Source organism: Onychomys torridus, chromosome 1 (genome assembly GCF_903995425.1).
Source record: "Onychomys torridus chromosome 1, mOncTor1.1, whole genome shotgun sequence".
In the NCBI taxonomy this organism is placed as follows: domain Eukaryota; kingdom Metazoa; phylum Chordata; class Mammalia; order Rodentia; family Cricetidae; genus Onychomys; species Onychomys torridus.
Window position 1 is genome coordinate 118,533,130 of NC_050443.1, and position 16,140 is coordinate 118,549,269.

Below are 16,140 nucleotides of genomic sequence, written 5' to 3' on the forward strand. Positions count from 1 at the left end.
TTCATTTCTTAAAGACATTTTATGGGAAGACAAAAAGTGCTGGGCTCTCACCAACTGTTGGCCCTGTCAGCTCCACAAGTCAGTTTGTGTGCAAATGGGACTGGCCAAGGAGGCAGGGAGGACCGGGAGAGCAGGGAGATGCAAGTCTGTGGAGTTGTGCAACAAGGAGGTGGCTCAAGCTCCCCCACACCGAGGGAGACTGGCTGTACAGGGCAGGGCAAGGTTTGGTACAAGGTCAAATGTTCCTGTTACAAATTCTTTCATCGGTGGCCTTCAGCCCCATAAGGATCCCCAGCAGAAAGACCACCCCAGTACTGCCTGATTTGGAAAAGCCACACTACACTATTTCTCAGTCTGTTTGCATGGGGATGGGTACATCTTTGGCACTGAGAAGATTCTCAATCCTAAGGACACACGTCTCTGCTCCTGGACACATGGTCTCATGGCCCAGAAGGACCTTAGTCCAATGCCAATAACACGGCCTGCAGTCCACTCCTCTATCCACAGCTTTGCCTCTTCCCTGGGGCCTGACTTCAGCCAGTGGCTGGGAGGTGTGCCTTTGACTCTTGGCCCGCACAGGTCTGTTCCTGATCAGCAGCCTCAGTCTGGAGTTACTGCCATACCCATTATGATGATCATCCTTTGAAGAGGGCTCACGGCCATATCTCCCTTCAGTGCCAGCTCCAGACTCCTCAAGAACACAACATGGTCTTAACCAGGCATAGACAGGTTAGAGCAAAACGAAGACATTGGCTTCTAAGGCCATTGGCCACAGTGGGTACATTCAGGACTCACAGATGCTTTGCTTAGACCTGGTTCATTCTCATATGACGTGGCTCTGGCTCTAACGGTGTCTCTAGCACCAGGGAGTAGGGTTGGGTTTTGTCTTTTTCTTCCTCCTTCATACCCAGGACAAGCCAATGTGAGCTCCTTATGATAGAGGCAGCTGCAGTTGTCCCGACTTAGGAAGATGAATGACCCATGGTGATAATTTCAAAGGAATCTATTTTGCAGTCAGGTCTTCAGGAAACCAGGATGCCAGGTGTAGGAGAGCCTTTGGCTTCCACTGGTTCACGTCCTTGTCCTCGACAAGAGGTAGGAGAGGATGAAGAAGGCCACAACTAAGACTATGGCCATACCACACAGAAGCTTCCGGTTGTCTCGGCCAGACCGTGCCACTGTGGAAAAGCGCTTCACACTCCCTGTGAGTAGGCCAGTCACACTCGTGAAATCTGAGTCCTGCAGGAGGGACCCAAGAAGATCACAGAGAGGTGGGACCCTTGACTACCCAACCACACCAGCGTCGAAGAGTAGAGATGGCAGAGCAGACAGCATGGGGGCAGAGCTGACTGTAATCTGCATGGACTGTAGATGCTTACCATGCCATCTAGGTATCGGTTCTGGTCTTCTGTGTCCCTATCGATGTCTAAGGCCAACTGGTTAGGATACAGAGAGGGAATAGTCAAGCGAGGACAAACAAGGAAGGCAGCACCCATCTTCCCTTCAGACCAGCCAGACTTTACCCACAACCCTGCCAGGTACCCATCACCGGAAAAAGCTACAAAGGTCAAGGCATTACCTGAAGCATCACTCAAGTCAGCATAGCCACAGACAACACATGCTTCCTTCCTACCCTCTTAGCTCCACCCACCAAGGTACCACGGAGAAGGGAAAAGGGCCATCACTGACCGATTTGAGCCTGGTAACCTTGGAGGCCAGGCTGTCGGCCATCCGCTTGTTCTCTCGGTCTAGAATCTCCTCCACAGCACCAGAGCTCTGAGCTGTAAGAAAAGGAGACTGAAGGGTAGTATTCAGTCATGAGTGTGGCCCCTGACTCCTCACTCCAGTGGTGTATGGCCTAGTGAGACATCGAAGCAGATGTATGTCTGCTAATTTAGCAGATCCCACCCTGAGCTCCAACAGGTGGACCACCTACACATCAGACATGTAGCATGGGTCATGTGAGCACATGTCCTGTGTGCATGCCCAAACAAGGACAGGCAGGGGGAACCAGCAGGCTCAATCTACACTACCCTGCTGTATACTGTTCCTGAACCTGAATGAACATTGCTTTAGCTGAAATCACCATGTGTGGGTGTGGTCTCAAGGGAAAAGAGTAAATTCTAGTAGGGGCATAGGAAAGACAGAACACTCAAACCGGTCACAGGAAGGCTGTGGGGATGACCTGTGGATTAGGTCCAGGGAAAGTGTAAGAAAGGTCGTTTACTGCAGAAACTACATAGCCCATTTCTGCAACCCACGTAGAACCAACCTTTTGCAACCCCAGAGCACTGTGCCTGTAGAAACCTGACTCCAGTGGACGGGGGCTGCACATGAAGAATGCTGGTCACAGTATGTAGGTGAGAATCACCTCCCTAAGTGAGACAGGCACCGGTCTGAAGCATAAAAATCAGTCTCAATGTGACCCACTATGGGGGAGACCAGCAGCATCAGCAAACACATGAGATTAGACCTAAAAGAAAGGACTTCTGTGTCCTGCCAACCATTGCATTGTCACTAGTATGGCCCAGGCATCAGTATCACAACTGGCATACTGAACACAGGCACCGAGAGGTGAACCGAGGCACTCAGCCCCCTCATCTGAAAAACCTCCGCTTCCAGCTCCTGGCACCAACCACACGCATAACTGATGTCATGCCCAGGCTTGGGTCCCAAGGCAGCGCCTTTCCTGGAATACGTAAGCTCCAGCCCACGCAGGTCCCTCCAGAGAATAACTGAGCTATGGCTCTGGCTCCGGCTCTCGCCTTCTAACCCTGCTACCCTCGATGCGCTCACCGCGAGTCCAATCAGCCATCGCGCCCTCCAGGGACCCACTCTGGGACTCCGCAACACAGCGACGGACGTGGCACCAGCACTCGGAACGGGCTTCCGGTTCCGCTTCAGGTCTAATAACTTCCGGGAGAAGGGACTGGAGCGGAAGAAACAGAAATGAAGTTGTTCTATGGGACGTAAATAAGGGAAGGGCAGGCCACCAGCATTTAGGCCCGCGGGATGGCCAGCAATATTAGTCCCGAGATCTGGGTGTTACCCGGAGCATGAGCTCAGGCACAAACCTGGAGCTGAGGCTAGGAACCGGCTCTGTAAAGCTGTCGGGTGCCTTGGGCGCTGCGAAGCCCAGGTGTGCGAACTACAAGATGGGAAGGACAGACGGAACTGAAGGAAACTGGCGAAGGAGACGCCAGGGCCAGACACCGAATAAGTGCGGGTCAAGCGCCGATTAGCTCAGCGGGTGACAGGTCATCCACGGGAGCACTGCTTGTCTGTGTCACCGTGAGGTACACTTTCACCGACTCTGCCTTCAGCTCCGTGGCGTGCGGACCTAGCCCCCGACTCACTACCGAGCGCCCGAACGCTCCTAACAGCTGACAAGCCGCGGCTGGCCGCCCCTCCAATTGCTCCTCCCATGGGAGTGGCTTTCGCCGGGTGGTTTTCACTTCTCTTCGATCCTTCCTCATACACCCTGCAACTTTCTTTTTCCTTCGATAACCACATCATTTTGATGGTTTGGTCTTTTGTTTTGAGACCGGTCTCACTATGCATCCCTGTCTGGCCTAGAACTCACAGATCTGCCTGCTTCTGCCTCTCGAGTGTTGGGATAAAGGCGTGCGCCACCTCGCCGAGCTAGCCACATTCTTTTGACCACTCGAGTCATTGTGCTTATCTTTCTCTGTTCCCCATGGAGCATGAGCTTCAGGGTCTGGACCGTGAGGATCGCCGTGCGACCCCAGCTGACTAAGCGGCCCAGGAGACAGCGCTCCCCCACCTCTCTCCCTGTTCCGCGACGAGTGCATAAGGAGGGCGGTCCACGCGCGGGCCGAGCCCCCCACCTCCACGCCCCACGCCTGCCAGAAACTCCGGCTGGAGAGAGGAGGGGACAAAAGGAGGACGCTGCTTAGTTAGCTAGCATCCCCACTCCAGGGCAAACCGCTCGGCGACAGCGGCCAGGTAGGCTCCACCTTAAGCCAGAGGCCCGCCCCACGACTGTACACACCCTTTGGGCTCGGCTGCGCTCCCGGCATCCCTCACGCGTGGACGCTGGGCTTCCGGACCTGGGCGGAGCCCGCGGGTTTGGCCGATTGCGTCTTCCCGGTCCAAGCCTTCCAAGCACCCGGTGCCAGGGGCCATGGAGCCCCGGGCAGTTGTGGATGCTTTGGAGGCGGGGGAAGAAGACGCAGTAGCAGAAGCTCTGCAGTCGTTCAACCGGGAGGTAAGAAGCACCCGGTTGCCCAGGAAATTTCATGGAGAGAGGAAGTAGCCGTGTGCGCGCAGCGCGGCTGGGGTGTGCGTGCGAGTGTGGCAGGGAGCACGGCGGTGGGTGGCGGGCGGGCGGGCTGGGCCGCGGGTGTTCAAGTGGTGGGGCAGGTGTATGGGAGGCGAGGGTGGGCTTTGCCTTACGTTCAGGGCGATGGCTGCTGCCTCAGATCTCTGACTCGAGGAGCACAGGTCCTACCTGCGTGTGGACCTGAGCCTACTGGGTCTCCCTGCAGCACTCCCAGAGCTTCACCTTCGATGATGCCCAACAGGAGGACAGGAAGGTAGGTGTTGGCCCAAGGGCCTCCTAGGGCAGGCATGGGCTGCCCCAAGAAGAGGGCCTGGTGGAACCACTTTTGTCCCCCCCCCCCCCCCCCCCCCACAGAGACTCGCAAAGGTGCTGGTCTCCGTACTAGAGCAGGGCTTGTCACCATCACACCGTGTCACCTGGCTGCAGACCATCCGAATCCTATCGCGAGACCGCAGCTGCCTGGACTCATTTGCCAGCCGCCAGAGCCTACATGCACTAGCCTGCTATGCTGACATCACCATCTCAGAGGAGCCCATCCCACAGCCCCCAGACATGGATGTCCTCCTCGAGTCTCTCAAATGCCTGTGCAATCTCGTGCTCAGCAGTCCTACAGCGCAGATGCTTGCAGCAGAGGCTCGCCTGGTGGTGAGGCTAGCAGAGCGCGTGGGACTGTACCGCAAAAGGAGCTATCCCCACGAAGTCCAGTTCTTTGACCTGCGGCTCCTTTTCCTGCTGACAGCCCTTCGCACTGATGTGCGCCAGCAGCTGTTTCAGGAGCTGCATGGTGTGCGCCTGCTGACTGATGCACTGGAACTGACACTGGGGGTGGGCCCCCAAGAAAACCCCCCGGCGGTACTTCCGGCCCAAGAGACAGAGCGGGCCATGGAGATCCTCAAAGTGCTCTTTAACATCACCTTCGACTCTGTCAAGAGGGAGGTGGAGGAGGTGAGTTGGGGTGGGGCTCAGCACAGCTGGGACGTTTTGTGGTTTTGCTTCCTTTTGTGCCTCAAGTTCCAGGGTGTCAGATATGGCAAGAATAGTAAGACAGTCAGGCAGGGAATTCAAGGAAGGGTTCTGAGTTGTGTGGTGCATGGAATGGGAGCACTTCTCCACAAGGCTTCAGGTGGCCAGAGGTCACCAAGTATGCTGTGAACAAAGCCTAGTGGTCAGCTCCATGTGGCCCTGGAGCACAGAGACAGGGACTCCTTCTTACAGGAGCCCCTTTCTGTCTTTGGTTAGGAAGATGCTGCCCTTTACCGGTACCTGGGGACCCTTCTGCGGCACTGTGTGATGGTTGCTGCTGCTGGAGACCGCACAGAGGAGTTCCATGGGTGAGGGGCATGACTTACTATGTTGGCGGTGGGGAGAGTGCTTAGGCATGGGTACAGTAGTTCTCAACCCCAGCTGTGAATCAGAAGCACTTGGGAGCCCAGGTCCTGCCCAAGGAGTATCATTTTGTCAGGGGAATGGGACACCAGAGAGCCCCAGGAACTCAGGATTTGACTAGAAAAAGAGCTAAGGTGGAGGCAGTGGTGGCCATGGCATTGTAAGGCAATGTGGTTTCCTGTTCCTGCTGGTGGTGACCAGTAAGTACCTCGGCTGACCTTTGTTTCCAGAGATTACTTGGTATCTCAGTTCAGACAGGGGGAGTGTCTACTGTCTTCCCCACCTAACTTGAGTGAGGGTACCACCAGTCCATGCCTCTAGTCCTCAATGCTGTCCTTCAGTCCTGCATATCCTGTGTACCCCAGGAGAGGAGCCAGGGATTCCATCTGTGCTAAAGAGTCACTCCTCAAGGCCTCTGTCTGTCCCCAGCCACACTGTGAATCTCCTGGGGAACTTGCCCCTCAAATGTTTGGATGTCCTTCTCGCCCTGGAGCTACACGAAGGATCCTTAGAGTTTATGGGAGTCAATATGGAAGTAATCAGCGCCCTCCTTGCCTTCCTAGAGAAGCGTCTGCACCAGGTAGGTGGAGGACCTGCTCTGGGCTTTGACCCCAATTGTGGCTACTGTTTCTGCGCCATTGGTACTGGCAGGTAGAGGTCAGCTTGATGGCGTAGCTTGGACAATTCCTCTGATTGCTCTGTGGCCCCACCAGCTGGTAGCCAGTCAGACCCTCTCAGAAGCTTGTGGATCCAGCATATGTGTGAACCTCACTGCTGCTAATTACCAAAGACAAGCAAGCTTCAAGGGTCTGTCTACCAAGGTGAATGTTATCTTGGGTATCTGTGGTTCCCTGTTCAGTGGTTCTCAGAAGCCTTTGGTTCCTACTTGTGGCCCTCAGGCTCCTAATGTCCCCATACATGGACAGCCATAGATCTGTTGTCCTTCTGCATCTTTTTATTTTGTTTTTCATTTGGTTTTTCTTTTTCTTTTCAGAGCTGAGGACCAAACCCAGGGCCTTGCGCTTGCTAGGCAAGCACTCTACCACTGAGCTAAATCCCCAACCCCCTCATTTGGTTTTTTTCGAGACAGGGTTTCTCTGTGTAGTCCTAGCTGTCCTGGAATTTGCTCTGTAGATCAGGCTAATCTTGAACTTAGAGATCCGCCTGTCTCTGCCTCCCAAGTGCTGGGATTAAAGTAATGACATCCGCTCCCTCACCCCACCCCTGGCTGTCCCTCTGCATCTTAAGGAGACATAACGAAAGGTTACCTGACTCCTACGGCTATAGCATGGGACATCCAGATAGCTGCTAGCGAGCCAGCCCATCCTTGTGGAGCTCACACAGAGGAAAGCTAGAGGTTCATGAGATCACTGAGGAGCCACAGGGTACTCAGTACCTATGGGCTGGGTGCGGACAGAGGAGCTGTCGCTGAACATACTAGCTGAGACTGCCTGCCCTATGGCTGTTATACCTGCTGGTATCAGGCTCCAGGGAGATAAAGGGAAGGGCTAGGCTTGTTGTCCACGAGGCACTTTGAATAGCGATTCTGTTGTTTGTTTTTGGTTTTGCTGTTTCTCGAGGGTAGTGTACATTTGAGGTGCGCAGACAGCTTCAGATGCTTTTTGTTTTGTTCATGGCCCTGGTTTATAGTTGCAGCAGCTAATCTTAAAGAAGTGAGTTGTTTGACCTAAGTCACAAAGCTTTTCAGTCATTTCCAGGAGGTCCTGTTTCCATTACTCTTTCTTTTTAAGGGTCTCATATACCCTGTGTAGCCAAGGATGACCTGGAGTGTCTCATCTGCCTGCCTCCCAAGTGCTGGGAATGTAGGCTTGTGCCACCAAGGCTGGTTTAGTGTTCCCATGCATTTTTAAGCTAGTGAATACCCACCACTGCCTTTGGCCCTTAGCTACCTTACTGCAGCATGGCCTCTTTACAAGAGTCTGTTACCAGAACCATCTGGTGAAGTGTGCAGTGCGCCCCCATCCTACATGGGGGGCATATCACAGTGACAGAAACCCTTCCACAGACCCACAGGCTGAAGGAGTGTGTGGCACCTGTACTGAGCGTGTTGACAGAATGTGCCCGCATGCACCGTCCTGCCAGGAAGTTCCTGAAGGCCCAGGTACGTGGAAAAGGAGACAGAGCTAGGGAACATGGGTCGGATCCTCTTTATAGGCCCCTGGCTGCTCCAAGCCAACACTTAGAGACAGCTGCCTCCCCAGGTCCTGCCCCCTCTGAGGGACGTGAGGACTCGGCCTGAGGTGGGGGACCTGCTTCGAAACAAGCTTGTCCGCCTCATGACACACCTGGATACAGATGTGAAGAGGGTAGCTGCTGAGTTCCTCTTTGTCTTATGCTCTGAGAGTGGTGAGTTGGGGGAGCCCAAGCCCCAGGCCTTCCCTGCCTCAGCCATGTTCACACATTGACCTCTGCCCTGGTCTTCAGTGCCCCGATTCATCAAGTACACAGGCTACGGAAATGCTGCTGGCCTCTTGGCTGCCAGGGGCCTCCTGGCTGGGGGCCGGCCCGAGGGCCAGTACTCAGAGGAGGAAGACACCGACACAGAGGAGTACAGGGAAGCTAAGGCCAGGTATGTGCCCTTCATATACACTTGGGTTCCCCCATAGCCCCATTCCCCTATCCTTACCTCCAACCAGATCCAGTAGTACATAGGACAGGATGAGGACTAGGTAAGACCTAAAATCAGGCACTTGTGTTCTGATGACAAGTTGTGTCCTGAGCGTACTGAGGCCCAGCAAGTGGGCTCTCTGGGAACAAGGAGATCCTGGGCAAGAGTTGTCTGGCTGGTGTCCCAGGGGGTTGGGGGTAAGGATCTCCCTTCTGAAGTCTCACTACCACCAAAACCAAGAAGGTGGGTTCTTGCTAACCCAGCCCTAAGCATGAAGATGGAGACTACCTGCCCCACATAGTCCCACTTGTCCTATAGCATCACTAACCCATTTCCCATGCTCCCTTCCTGGAAAGTAGCATCAACCCTGTGACTGGAAGGGTGGAGGAAAAGCCACCCAATCCTATGGAAGGCATGACAGAGGAGCAGAAGGAACATGAGGCCATGAAGCTAGTGAACATGTTTGACAAGCTCTCCAGGTATGTGTTATGAGGAAGGCTTGTAGCTAGGAGACATGGGAATGGTTCTGTTCTGTGAGCCCAGGAAGACTGGCTTAGTGGAGATTAGGATCCTAATGAGGCTGTATTAGACATTTAAGATAACTTGCCCTAGAGGTAACCCTCCAGAAAAGCGGCTATGGTTAGCATTGAGTCTTGTTTATAGATGATAAAAATGAGGACAAGGAAGATAAGGACTCATTAATATCTCAAAGCTAATTAGGTAGCAGTTAGGATCTGGGCCTGATTAACAGTTACCCTAGTCCAAGTAGCAGCCAAGAAGGAGCAAGACCCCCTGCCCTGCACACTAGGTCTCTTCCCCATCCACATGTGCTTTCCTGCAGGCACAGAGTCATCCAACCCATGGGGATGAGTCCCCGGGGTCACCTTACTTCTCTGCAAGATGCGATGTGTGAGACTATGGAGGGGCAGCTCTCCTCAGACCCTGACTCAGACCCTGACTGAAGATGGCGGCGACTTTGCTCCCCTTCAGAACTGGTGCTGCTTCCAGACGTGTCCTTGGGGTGCTGCCTAGAGAAGCCACACTCCTCTCCAGCAGGGGAGCCTCTCTCTTTACTCCCCACACTATCCATGATTTGCCTTTGGTCCAGTTTCTTGTTTAAGACTGTGGTAGTCTTACGCTCTGTGAAGACTGGGAAACCACCCTTAATTTCCACAAGCGAAGTTGTTTCTTTGAATGTTTGCCAAGCATATGCCATGGCTGCAGACACATATGGCCTTGGCACATCAATGAACATGCATGTATGAGGGTGGTGACTGAGTAGGTGTACATTGTATAAGCATGTGTGGGCTGGCATGACAGCCCAGAGCCCAAATGTGGAGCATATGCTGTGTTTCACACATGGAAGAACCTATTGGAATGGTTTAAATATGTCAAAAACACAGAGCATCACAATTCCTATTTGTGGCCCCACTGAGCACAGGGCCAGTGGCCTCTTGAACTCTTCTTGGTCCTGGCTCAGCCACCACGGCATTATCCACATACCCAAGCCTCACTGGTTGTGAAAGCTGAGTCAGTCACAACCACTGGTTTGGTAACTGTATGAAGGCAAAAGGTGTAAGACAAGGTAAAAGCTGACATTTCTAAAGCACAGGATAAAGAGGAGTTTGGGACAAGATTGTCTATCTGTGAAGTAGCCAGGTGAGAGTTTATTAAATAGAAACTAATTTCATTCTTTGTGGAGTTAAAGATATCCTAGATCACTGTGCATCTGCTGTCATTGGAGAACACAATTAGGAGACCCCCATTCTCTGGAATCTGTTGTCAGCCCCATCAGAATGGGTGCAGTATCAGGAGGTACTTCTACCTGGGAAACAGCCCAAACTATGTATGTGGGTAGGAGCCAAGGAGGAAGCAGCCTGCACTTAATCATAACTGCACATCGGACAGGACAGATAAGGGACCCATGGGATTTCCCAGAGTAATGCCTGCCACTGGTTTTAGCATTGTGACTGGCGATGCCTGGGTGGAGCAGTGGGAAGTGGCTTAGGAAGGGCTGGGCAGATGGGATTCTGAAGGACATGGGTATTTCTAAGGGACTGCAGAAAAGGAGCTGAGTTAATACCAGGGTGAGTCAAGGGACAGATGGGCTCAGGTTTATCATCCAAGAGGAGGACACCCACATAACCTGAAATGTTAACCCTTTCTGTCCTGAAGAGACAAACGAGAGGATACCAAGTTTTTATACTAAAATTTATTTCATGCGAGAAATGAAGATGTTTTTTAGTCAAAGATATCTCTGTAGAGACTGACATGGTAGATTACCCTAGTGCATCACCTGGGTCTGGTGATGATGGACTTGGCTGTGCTGCCCTCCAGATAACCGTAAGGACCACTGCCAGAAAGAAGCATTCTGCACTACAAGCTTCAGCAGTGATGGGACAGAGCACACATGGACTCTTGCATTCTGATGCCGTGGCCCCAAGGGTGAACATCCCTGGTCAGTCTTTACAAAGGCAGCCTCAGAAGACCACTAACCAGGTCCCACGTTGTGGTTTGGCCCAGATTTGTAAACCTGTCCGAGCTGTTTTCAGGCATGAGGTCTCCCTGGAAAGAGGATCTCCTGTGTGACTTTCCCACAGGTGACGAAGTCTTATCTGTCCTGTCCACCCAGCTGGAACAGACAGGAGGTCAGTTAACTTCACACCCAGACAGGCTAACGTCCTAGACCAGATCAGTCCTTGAGGTCAAGCAAAATATTTTATGGAACAGGCATTTCTCTTTAAAGTGAACAAGAAAAGGGGTCCCATAAGGCCTAGTACAACATAGGTGGCTAAATAAAGACTGTTTTCCAAGAAATGGCACCAGCATACATTCAGCCCTAAGAGCCAAATTCTGGAACAAAAAGATAATAATACTGGTGGTTGCATCTCATCTGTGGAAGCAGTAAATGCCAAGGCTTGTCCTTAATATACCTTGCTTCTCTTTGGTCCATTTCATTAAGAGCTCAGACTAAATACTAGAGGCTGGGAGCTTTTGCCAGTTAAGGTGAGAGACAGCTGGCCATGGCCCAGAGCCACAAGACAGATGAGGGGCTGGAATTTTCCTGAGATTCTATCTTGGCAACAACAGAACATCAATTGTGACATATTCTGGTGAAATCCTCTGGGCAGTTCTGTACCTGTCTATAATCATAGAATTTGGAGATGAATGCTAGTGTTCCACTATAGAAAATAAACACATATAACATTATTCTCATAGGAAATTATTTTCTGTGAGTCACAAGTACTGTAAAGTCTCAAAAGCATAGTGTTCTCTGGCTTCCTATTACCACTGGCTGTAATGAATAATGGAGTTGATTAATAAATCATCCCTGGTTCGCTCTGTCCCATGCAGGGTGCGGAGAATGTCAGCTTCTCAGCCCCTTCCCACTCCCCCATAGGTCACAGAAACCTGTCCCAGCATTGAGTTGTGGAGTAGGAAGCAAAAAGCAAGCCAGTAGTAGCACTACCCTCCTAAATGCCAGCAATGTATTGAGGGCAGTGCCCAGAAGAGGATGTGTACTCTTGGACTGGGCCCAGAGATTAGTGTTTGTACCTTTCCAGTTTCCTGCTGGATGAGCTCCTGCAGCTCTTGTGTCCAGCCCAGGAGGTCCACCAGTCTTTCCACACCCTGAACTACATCACCTAGCTGGGCCACGTCCTTGCTACGTGGACTCCAAGCAAAGGACCCCACCAAGTCTCGATTGATGAGCAGTCGGGGCACTGACTTCTGTACTGCTTCAGACAAGCTAGCAAAAGGCTCCACCTGAAAGACAAAAGCGAAAGGCAGAGTGTCCATGCACCATCAGGATATTGAGCACCACAGCTATTGACCTTGGGGCAGAAGACAAGGCAGACACTGTGACACAAGAGCTTGCCACTTTGTTTCTTAAGGATTCTGTCCTCGGGCCTGGGTGACCTCTTTCCCATCTATAGCCCGCCTCTCTTCTGCTCAGTGTGCTAACACAAATCCTGACTTCTCCCCACACTCTATCCTTCCGGTCTGTGTGTTCTGCCTTCAAGCACCTTCCTTCTACCTGCTCTGTCCACTCTATGACCTGGGCCCTGCTCTGAGTCTCTCCTATACACATTGATATCTACATAAAACTACCATGGGAACATTTATAGTGTGACACTTTATACACATTAATTATGTTGCTAATATAAAACACAAAAATGGGTGAGTGATACAACTATGCAGAGAAAACCTGCCTGACGTAGAAGAGCAAGCACCTTTACTATCATGCTACTGTCCCACCTCCTGGGCCTCCCTCAGTCTCAGAAAGGGCAATGCTGCCATCGTATTTCTGCACCCAGAATAACGGTGTAGGGAATGTATCATTAAGAGCTGAAATCAAGCCTGGCTCTTACCTAAGAGGAAAAAGATCAGTTCTCACCTTTTACTAAAGAAGTTCCAAATGTATTATGGACTTAAATTAAACAAAACAGTTGTTGAGCAGGTATGGTAGTGGCAAACCTGTAATCCCAACAGCCAGAGGTGGAGACAGGAGGGTCAAATATTCAAGGTCATCCTCAACTACACAATACATTTAAGGTCACCTGGGGCTACATAAGACCTTTGCCTCAAAAGAGCAAAATAAGGGACTAGAAAGACAGCTCAGCAGCTAAGAGCATTTGCTGCTCTTGCAGAGGACTTGAGGACACGGCAGTTCACAACTGAATTTTTCTTATAGGTCCACAATTCCTTGTCGTACAACCCTTAGAGAACATAAAGGAAGGCACTGATAGCTCAGTGGGTTAGAAGCTTGCCACCAAGCCTGACAACCTGAGTTTGATCCCCAGCGCCCACGTGGTAGAAGGAGAACTGACTCCTGCAGGTTGTCCTCTGGCTACACATGAACAGATGTTATAAAAGCAATGGTTCGAAGAAGACACTAGGGTTTGTAGGTAAGGGTCGGGAGAGATGTTTTAGACCTGGTAAGTGAGACAACGGAAAGAGCAGCTGTCAGCATTGCCGCCTTGATGTCTCCATACGACTGTGGGAAACATTTGCAGTGTGACACTTCATACACACATTAACTGTGCTGCCGATATAAAACGCAAAGAAAAATCGGTGAGTGATACAACTATGCAAAGAAAACAAATGGTCAATAAACATGAGCAGAAATATAAAATCGCACCCTGTTTGTGGTGGGGACCTAACCCAGGTTTTGTACAGGCTAAGCTAGCAACCCACTGAGCCCCATCAGCAGCCCCATCAAACCTATTTCTAACTATTCACACTGGCAGAAAAGTAAAACAGGTCATTTTGGTATTGGTGAAGCTAGGAGAAAATGGGCCCTCATACACTAAATACCAGCATTTGTCCTGCAGAAGTATCTGCGTGAGTGTAAGCACACACAAGGATAGCCACCACAGGCAGACTTCATATGAAAATTACTGTTTGTCTCTACTGTCCATCAATAAGAAACTGCCTACATAATTTTTCTTATAGGTCTACAATTCCTCATCTTACAACCCTTATGAATGGAAATGTTTCAGAACTCAGGATATTTCAGATTTAAGAAAAGATCATATGGTTTGTATACCATCATTACAAGATACAGTGGAGCTCCTGGGCGCTCCACAATCTAGCACATTACTGTTTTCCACAGACATGGAATGCAGGACATGCAGATTTGTCAGCTCACACTGGTAAGGGATTGAGGCCTCTCCTGGCTGGGGCCTCACATTCACAGGGCACACCACTAGCACGATACTAGCAAGGCTGTTCCAGGTGGGTGTGCATACCATCCACTAACAACTATGGGATTGTGGCTACATACAGTTGGGCCCCAGCCCATGGTCTAACCTCTTTACACCTTTTGGAAATTTCCTGGCATCCAGACACACGTGCAGATCAACTCCTTGTACACCTCCAATGGTCATCTCCCAGGAACCTCATACCCACATGCAGACCCTAACCCCACTGGTCCTCTGACTGCACCTGACCAGCTAAACTGATGATGCTGCAGCCAACCTTCTCCCACCAAAGGTCACTTCAGGACTGCCATCTGCTCTTCATCCTGAAGTGCAGCTCTGTATCTGGATCAGTCCCTTCAGTCCCGCCCCATAGCTAACCTTCTATACCCTTATGCCCTCCTACACAGCCATTGCTCCAAACCCTGAGACTTCACTACCATTACCTGAAAAGTTGGCACCATCAACCAGGCCCTACCCTCCATGGCCTCTACCCTCCCACCCGTCCCCACATGCCTTGCAACAAACCTCCAGGGAGGTCCCAAGAATGAGTAGCAGGTCTGCCATGGCGAAATCAGCCACATGTAATAAGAACCTTGCAGGCAGCGGCTCCCCAAAGAACACAATGTCAGGTTTCACAATGCCAGTACAAACAGGGCAGCAGGGCAGCCTGTCTGCCATCACATCGGCCTAGGGAATCAGAGAGGAAGAACCAAGGAAGGTGACTTTAAAAGGGGGAAAGGCAACAGCTTCCCAAGGAAACTAATGTCCAAAAGCTGAACTACGTAATAGACCCCATGTGGCGTTAGCAATTTTTGTCAACTGTTTCTTACAACCCTCAAAATTGGAGAGGGGTGAAATATTTTAAATCATGTCCTAGATGTCATCCAATTTTACCCACAATTCTCCTGTAGGTTCCCAGACCTCAGTCACTGTATGCGGGATGCCACAGACAATGTTCTGTGGGCATCCCGCATACAGTGAGAAAGGCAGCATGAGCTGGTCCCCAGTTTGAGCTGAAATGATCAGGGTACTGCTTCCACTCTAGGAGGCATTCAGGTCAGCTTCAGGTCATGGCTGGCACTGTCAGGAGTGACCATAGCTGCCAAACACTGCTTCCGTGCAGGATAAGATAAAGTAGATGGCAATTACTAATAACCACACCTACCATGTCTCATCCCAAACAGAGAAGGAGGCAATGCCACTTTCTGACAAGGCACACAGAAACATCCTTGTAAAATAAATCTTTAGAGCTAACTGAGTAGATTTTAGTGGAATAAATTCAGCAAGAGTAAGTAGAAACAATTGCCAAAATAGGTCAGAAATTATCAGCTACAGATAATAAAAGTATGGTGTTTAAACTAATAGGGAAAAAATTACCAGCTTGAAATATCTATTAAAAATATAAAAACTTTAAATGTCATAGATTTTTAAAAATTACCAAATAGAACTTCTAGAAGTAAAAGGCAAAAGTAAAATCGATAAAAAGGACTTTATTCTCTGTAACAGAACAGGATGTTGAGTTTGAACAGAACAGAAGAAATCACCCAGAATGCAACATGAGCAGTGACAGTGGCAGACACTGCAGAGTCACCACAACTGTCTGAGAGAAGGTGGGATACCCATCTCCTCAGAGTACCATACAGAGTGGGAAGAAGAGGGCATAAGTGATGAACATCTGGAGGGAATGGCTGGGGATTACCCTGCAGTGCTAAAGACAGACCTATGCTTTTCATACAGAACAAATAAAAGGGGATCCATAGGGAAACACAACACAGTGAAGTTGCAAGTCCTTGAGGAAAATGTCTGAAAACTAGCAAAAAACATGATTAGCAAAGGGATTCAGAACAGCCAGTACAACATGGAAGAAGGAAAGTGAAGTTGGAGACCTCCCAGATGTTAGGACTCTAAAGCCAAAGGTATCTAGACTGCTAACCTGGTGAGAGAATAAAGAGGTCAGGGAAAGAGAAGAGAGCTCAAAACAGACACAAGCAACATCAACTGGTCTCTGACTAAAGAACATTTTCAACACATGTGCTGGAGCACACATTCACATGCAACAGGATGGACCTAGACAGTCTTACATGCTTCATAAAAATCAAAGTCGATCAGAGACCTACATA

General features: G+C 50.6%; 3 protein-coding genes across 10 annotated transcripts in view; 1 reads left to right on the plus strand and 2 right to left on the minus strand.

Moving 5' to 3' along the window:
* Positions 1 to 4,220, minus strand: Bet1l (Bet1 golgi vesicular membrane trafficking protein like). Of its 2 annotated transcripts, none has more exons than XM_036198521.1 (5): positions 4,013 to 4,220; positions 2,797 to 2,929; positions 1,690 to 1,781; positions 1,380 to 1,436; positions 1 to 1,239 (listed from the first exon to the last, which is right to left on the minus strand). In XM_036198521.1, exons 2-5 carry the CDS (start codon positions 2,813 to 2,815, stop codon positions 1,072 to 1,074), a joined length of 336 nt encoding a protein of 111 aa, XP_036054414.1. In that variant the 5' UTR covers positions 2,816 to 2,929; positions 4,013 to 4,220; the 3' UTR covers positions 1 to 1,071. The 2 variants fall into 2 exon arrangements, with proteins under 2 accessions (XP_036054414.1, XP_036054409.1); XM_036198516.1 differs by lacking the exon at positions 4,013 to 4,220 and adding an exon at positions 3,075 to 3,571.
* Ric8a (RIC8 guanine nucleotide exchange factor A) lies at positions 3,585 to 11,528 on the plus strand. Of its 3 annotated transcripts, none has more exons than XM_036198474.1 (10): positions 3,585 to 4,228; positions 4,509 to 4,556; positions 4,658 to 5,248; positions 5,543 to 5,634; positions 6,119 to 6,269; positions 7,716 to 7,811; positions 7,912 to 8,056; positions 8,135 to 8,279; positions 8,678 to 8,797; positions 9,160 to 11,528. In XM_036198474.1, exons 1-10 carry the CDS (start codon positions 4,145 to 4,147, stop codon positions 9,278 to 9,280), a joined length of 1,593 nt encoding a protein of 530 aa, XP_036054367.1. In that variant the 5' UTR covers positions 3,585 to 4,144; the 3' UTR covers positions 9,281 to 11,528. The 3 variants fall into 3 exon arrangements, with proteins under 3 accessions (XP_036054367.1, XP_036054374.1, XP_036054379.1); XM_036198481.1 differs by having other exon boundaries at positions 4,730 to 5,248; XM_036198486.1 differs by having other exon boundaries at positions 3,585 to 3,966.
* The window catches only part of Sirt3 (sirtuin 3), a 25,939-nt gene continuing 20,311 nt past the window's right edge, over positions 10,513 to 16,140 (minus strand). For 4 of the 5 annotated variants that reach the window (XM_036198512.1, XM_036198495.1, XM_036198508.1 and 1 more), the window contains exons 5-7: positions 14,546 to 14,707; positions 11,874 to 12,083; positions 10,513 to 10,950 (exon numbers count right to left, since the gene is read on the minus strand). In XM_036198512.1, the coding sequence (XP_036054405.1) occupies positions 10,930 to 10,950; positions 11,874 to 12,083; positions 14,546 to 14,707 (393 nt within the window). In that variant the 3' untranslated portion in view covers positions 10,513 to 10,929. The remainder of the gene's footprint in view (positions 10,951 to 11,873; positions 12,084 to 14,545; positions 14,708 to 16,140) is intronic. The other variant, XM_036198500.1, reaches the window with a different exon arrangement.